At 42.0% G+C, this 6,679-nt stretch overlaps 1 protein-coding gene across 2 annotated transcripts in view; it reads right to left on the reverse strand.

Annotated features, from left to right (window-relative positions):
• The window catches only part of PTPRR (protein tyrosine phosphatase, receptor type R), a 148,972-nt gene that overhangs the window by 52,895 nt on the left and 89,398 nt on the right, over positions 1-6,679 (reverse strand). For both annotated transcript variants that reach the window (XM_027893283.1, XM_027893284.1), the window contains one exon: positions 5,992-6,248. In XM_027893283.1, coding sequence (XP_027749084.1) covers positions 5,992-6,248 — 257 coding nt within the window. The remainder of the gene's footprint in view (positions 1-5,991; positions 6,249-6,679) is intronic.

The raw sequence follows: 6,679 nt of genomic DNA on the forward strand, positions 1-6,679 counted from the left end.
ACTTGCCACTGGCTGCCGCAAGAGAGGAGGCCCGAAGAGGAGATACAAGGACTGCCTGAAACAGTCCCTCAGCCTTGGCAATATTGACCACAACCATTGGTCTACCCTGGCCTCCAATCGGGAGGCCTGGAGACACACCATCTATAACGCTGCTGCTGCTTTCGAGAACACACGCAGGATCACTCTCGAGGAGAAAAGACAACGCAGAAAGAATCGCGTCTTGTCGATATCACCTGGAGAGTCTTTCTGCTGTACGTTCTGCAACCGGACTTGTCTATCTCGCATTGGCCTTTTTAGCCATCAGCGTGCTTGTAGCAAGCGTGGGTAGAGCCCCTCTCAAATCTTCGTTCGCGAAGCCTAGCCATGATGATGACTCACGACATGTCTACTGAATGCTTCTTAGAACTGGAGAAAGAATTTAGGATCTTCAGAATGGTAAGAGAAATCTCACTGGTTACAGTCAACTGAGGCACAGAGTCTTTATAATATTACTCTGCTCTGTGGGGAAAGTAACATCTCACAATCAGAGCTCAAGCCAAAATTCACTCATCTGTTATGTTTGTAGGGAGCTACACTTGACTGATTTAGGTGATTTTCCCCCTACTATTCTGATGTCTACTGATTTTCTCCAGAGGCTGCAGACTTGGTTGCACAGTATCTGTTGAACGACGTCAGTAAGCAGTCCCCTCCCCTCCAGTTTTGTCCTTGCTGGCTCTTCCCTTTCACAGAGTAACTTCTTTTTTCCTGTGTTATAGCTATATCTCCATTGTACAATTATTTTATTTCATATTTTAAAAATATTTTATTACTTCACTTATCTGCCAGGTTTTTGCTCTATTTGCCAAGCTTCTTTCTATTATAGTCTCCACTCTCTTGTATTCATTAGCAGAGAAAAAAATTAGCCCAAAGCACATCTAAAATGTTACCTGCTCTGAAGGAGGGTCCTGTATGCCTATGGCATCCTGATATGTGAACATGAGGAGCTCTTCCTTGTAGATAGAAAAATTTTCTAATGAATATGTAACAGACTAAGAAAACACAGTGCTCTGATTTCCCCCACTGATTATTTAGATGTAATAGCCAGAGTTTTAGGTTTTTGTGGCTAGGATGGAATACAGTGCTTGAGAAAAATTTCCAAAGTGCTGTTTCTGGTTTTCAACACACAGTAGAAGAGATATTTTCCACATTTTCTTTTCTTCCATGTATTTTTACATAGTAACTAATTTGAACAAAACACCATATTGTGCACTAGTTAGTTGGAATACAGTTTTCCTAGTCAGAAATAATACTGGGACTAAAACTCACTGCAGCAAGGGCCAGAGGAAATGTAAATCCAGTTGTAATACTGTGTTGGTGTGGCAACATTTCTATTTATATCCACCATTTGGTGATTTAATAACTCGCTGCTTGTACTAAGGATTTTCAATGCTGGTATATCAGAATGAAATTTAAAATACCACATTCCACTTCACCAGATTCTGCTTTTGGTGGGAACCATTCATATCAAGATGAATTTTGGGCCAACAAACAGAATAAAAGGAAGCCTTACTCTGCTAAAGGAAAAAGTATATATTATTCATATAAACTTATAAAGGTCTAAGTAGAAAAATAAACACTGATTCAATATTCATGGGTGTGCTCACAGAAGAGAAAAGGATCGCTTACATCCTAAATTCAGGCATTAGCACTATGATATTGTGATAGTTCATCACTGAAGACACCCACAAGAGAACACTCACTCTCCTGCTCTTTTGGTCAGTAACAGCATGGTGTGGGTTGACAATGGAGAAGGCCTTCGCTGCAAAGGAGAAACAGTCGTGAAAACACCAGAAGAGAGCAACATCAAAGTATTCTGTACTGAACAATGCAGAGGATGCCAGAAGGTTGTGAAGACAGCTCTTCACTTGCCTGCCTCAACATCAGTCATTAAGTGTAATAGAAAGGAGGCAGTGCCTCTTTGTTCTGACAGTCCTCTCACCTCCACACCTGTCAGTTCATCCTTTGCTCTTGGCCACCACTGTTCCATCCCTTTCCCAACTGCAAGCTGCACATGGGCACACATCCCTGATCATCATCTAGGAAAACCATAGAAAACAGTTTGGGTTAGAAGAGACCTTTAAAGGTCACCTAGTCCCAAGCCCTTGCCATGGGTAGCAACAGCTTTGATTAGGTTAGGTTGCTCAGAACCTCATTCAACCTGACCGAGAAGGTTTCCAGGGATGGGGCATCCACACCTCTCTAGGAAACCTATAATCAACTTATATCTAATCTAAATCTACCTTCCTTCAGTTCGAAGCCATTACCCATTGTCCTACTGCAACAGGTCCTCCTAAAAAGTTTTTTTCCATCTTTCTTATAAGCCCCATTTAAGTACTGAAAGGCTGCAATAAGGTCTCTCTGGAGTCTTTTCTTTTCCAGGCTGAACAACCCTAACTCTCTGTCTGTCGTCATAAGAGAGCCATTCCAGCCCTCTGGTCATTTTCGTGGCCCTCCTTGCTCCAAAAAGTCCACATACTTGTTATGCTGGGGGCCCTGGAACTCAATGCAGCACTCCAGGTAGAGTCTCAGAGAGTGGAGCAGAATCGGGAGCAGAATCGTCTCCCGAGGCCACTGGGGCAGTTATTCTGATTACGTGATCACCTTCCCTCCTCCAAGAGCTACAGTCAAAGGATAAACGTGCCGTGCGCCGCGCTGCCGGTGCGGGGGATGCGTGGGATGCGGGGGATGGGGGGGATACGGGGCAGCGCTGCCCGCCGGCTCTAGGTGTCACCCTCTCCGCGCCCGCGCTCATGCACAGCCGCATCCAGCAAGGCGTGTGCCTGCACGTCTGTGTGTCACACAAATCATCTGCGGCATTCTACACATTTGATAGTGCAAACGCTGCATAATCTGCTGGGTGTCTGAGCTTTATAGAAATAGCTGAGTAAGAGCCTTTCCAGACAGGCAGAAAAATATGTTCATGGACTTGGCTCTAGTATTCAGAAGCACAGTACAGTTTAAGAAGCTGGACAAACTCCCAGAAACATTTTTATCCATGCATAGTTGTCCATTAACAATTTGTTTGCCTCTGTACTGGCCAATGCTATTCTTATTAAAAATGGAAAGGTTCAGAGAGCCCGAGGCTCTCCGATGTGGTGCTTTGTGAAAATTCAGTTCCACTGTATTTTTGCGTTTAGATCATAGTATCATAGAATAGTTTGGGTTGGAAGGGACCTTTAGAGGTCACCTAGTCCCACTTCCTTGCCACAGACAGGGGTAGCTGCAATTAGATCAGGTTGCTCAGAGTCCAGTCCAACCTTACCTTGAATGTTTTCAGGGATGAGGCATCTAGCACCTCTTGTGCAAACTGTTCCAGTGTTTCATCCTCATTGTAAAAAACTTGTTCCTTTTATCTAATCTAAATCTACCCTCCTTCAGTTAAAAATCATCATCTCTTCTCCTGTCAAGGGTATGCCTCTCAAAGCAGCACTTAGTGTGCAGAGCAGGGAGAGCTTGAGGGGCAAGCATAGAACCACAGCATCTTAGAATGCTGTTTGGCCTAAAAGAGACTTTTTAAGGTCATCTAGTCCAACTCCCTTCAGCAATGAGCAACTAGATCAGGTTGCATCATCTGACTTTTCTGTCTCCTGCTTCAGAAAGTTTGTCACAAACTTCCACCTCGATGGCTAGGCACAACGGTTGCCACAGTCACTGGTTTGCACCATGGACCATTGATTTCTATTTCAACAGATACAGTCTGGTCTGGATTATACTAAGCATTTCATGACTATGGATCATACTTAAGGAATCAAACCAGGGACGAATGGAATCTGCACGCTAAGTTTTTCAAGGAGCCCCCATATCCACTCTAGCCTGCCAAGAGCTTCTTCCCCTGGCAGAAACCAAAATCACAGCAGCAAAAATTATTGAATGAGTACCCTCAAACTGTGACTTTGATCAGGAGGGGTCTTCCAGGGTTGATCCCACTCCATATTGACAGAAAAAGAGCTGCCAGTAGAGTGTTTAGTGCATGGTTTGCTGCTTGCAGTGTGTAATGAGGATGGCCCAAGGTTGCCTAGTGTAAGGTTTCTGTTGGGACAGAAAGGTGGAGAGGAGTTTTAAGCTGTCCACTTACCTGGTCATCAGATGACATCTGAGGCAAAATGTGTTGGTGCATTAGTACTTTTTGCCTCCAATGCTTTTGAGTGTCAAAATATGTACAAATTTGTTCATAATACAGATTATAGTAAATAAATGAGAAATATACGCAATAATAATTGCTTATGTAAGAGGAATTGAAGATAAACTATTCCCTAAAGTTCTCTCCCTCACATCCCCAGACCTTTGTATCACTGAGCTTGAAACAAATTTAAATCACCAATTTCTTAGAAATTGACTTGTGCTGATAAAGTCTAACTGCATTAAACATGACAAAAAGAACTGCACGATGGGATGTTATCACAATGACTTTCACTTTTACAGGGTGGTTGATCAGTGTTCTTTTACAGCAGAAACTGAAGTGCTCAGTTCCTTCAACTTCTTTTTCCTTAGGAGTAAGCTGAAATGCCTGGTTTATTTGACCAAACACGAGGTTTGTATCTCAGCTCTCCATTTTGACAAACCTGACTCAGAACTTTGTCCTTCCAGAGGATGAAATTAGGTTAAGGAGTATTAAATGCAGAGTCCCTATCTGTGGGGGTGAAAATTAATATCTTAGATCAATAGTTTTTACTTTCTTTGTTTGTCCTTAAATACAAACTACCTCTACAAATTCCTTTCCCCTAATCCCTCTCAACTACTACAAATACTATGTTAGGTACTAAGCATTACAAACTAGCTAGGTGATTCTCATGCTTGTGGACTTTACTTTTAGGGTCTTGAGAAATGAAAGAAACTATCAAAATGTGTTTACTGGCTTCCTCCATTCCTTTTTTTTTTTTCTGCAGTGATATGACTAGATATGTTATGACAGCTCTGCCTTTCAGCATCTTTTGCTGATAAAAGAATCAGCCCCCTTCCCTGAGCTATGTCTGTCATAAATCCATTGATAAAATCTCTGTCATCTCCTGTGGTTCAAGCTGAATCAGGGTTACAGCTCAGCTGAGAGTCTTTACAGATGAGTTTCTGCTTGGTCTCCACATGGCGTCTGTTCTTTCATTTCTTTTCTGTGCCAGGACAGAAGAGTTCAGTTGCATGGCTGCATGCTACATTAGCTATTCAGAGCACTGATACTTTATAGAAGTGCCCTGAAGCCATCAGACAAGAAATTATATAGGTTTTGAACAGAGGAGAGACAGATGTCAGTGAGAATTCTTCCTGTGGGAAGAATAACTGGTTTTATAAAAAGAGCACTGGCCCAGTTTTTGAAAGGTACAATGATGGCAAGGTTTGGTGCCCAAGTATTTATGAGGAACTGCATACAAGGGTTGGTTTCAGTATTAGTCAATTCTTCCTCTTTCTGTAAAGCCTGTAGACTTTGAACTGTATACCGACCATCATGGAAGGCTGGATTTCAGAAGAAAAATTACCTAAAGGTGATAATGGAAACACTGTATGAGATTGCTAAATGCACTCAGTGTAAATATTTCTTTCTAAGTTTCCCATGTGCTAGGGACTCCCTGACAATGAGAAAATCCTTTGCTGAGAATACATAACCAGCCCTTGAGCCATCTGCCAGGATCTCCAGGATCAAAACAATGGAAAAATCAATGGAAAAGGAAAAGTTATTGAATTATTGGAAAGAGGGAAAAACTAATTAGCAAAAAGAATGCCACTAATGTGGTTAATCTCAGCCCAAACCTGCACCTTTTCATATGACCTGAACCTCTCGTCATATGAAAAGGGAAGGAGAGAGAGAATACTCATGAGATAAATATTAACACACCAAAATCCCACTTCTCAGATGCCCATATGGCAAAGCCTCCCATTCACTGGCAGAAGAGAAACATGAAATCATGATGCATAAGTATAAAAAAGCAGAATAAACCCTGAACACGCTTGGCACCATCCTACCTTTCCTGGAGACCCACAGGTTTCATTCTGAAAGGAGATGGACTGGCACACAGGGGAGGTTTGAACTCAGGAACACACTGGCCTTGAGGGTCCACTACAACATTGACAACCTTTGGAGCCTGTTGAGGCTGGACCATGCTGTTAGTGGTCTTAGACTGAGATGTCTGCAGGGGAAGGGGCGACAGGTGGATCTCCTGCTTCTTTTCTTTCTCTTGTCTCAGTGATAACTGGATCTTCTCCTTTAATCTGTACAGAACCTAGATAAATAAAGAGGACAGCCCAATCTCAATTGGCTAGTAAACAAGGCAAGGAAGGTATCACAAATGCTGGGTAAAATTTCTATGCGTGGCTTGCATTCCTAGAAGGTAAGTCACAAGTTGTGTTACACAGCATTTTTCACAACCAGATAAATATTTCCATTATGTAAACTGCAGAGTGTACATGTGGGCAGTAGGGATTTTAACAGTTTGCACTGTGAGTCAGTAATTATTTGTAATACATATGTAATACATATTAAAGGGGCAAATAACATAGAATAGAAATTAGTCACAAAAGATACTGTGAAGACAGAAGTAATGACAGAGTAAATGTTGAATAATATATGAGCATTTTAACACAAGAGAAGCAATGGTACAAAATAAAATAGATGCTCATGACATGTTCAGGTGCAAATTTCTAATTATAGCAG

This window comes from Empidonax traillii, unplaced genomic scaffold, assembly GCF_003031625.1.
Source record: "Empidonax traillii isolate 1590-97213 ecotype Southwest subspecies unplaced genomic scaffold, ASM303162v1 scaffold385:size1130455, whole genome shotgun sequence".
Lineage (NCBI taxonomy): Eukaryota > Metazoa > Chordata > Aves > Passeriformes > Tyrannidae > Empidonax > Empidonax traillii.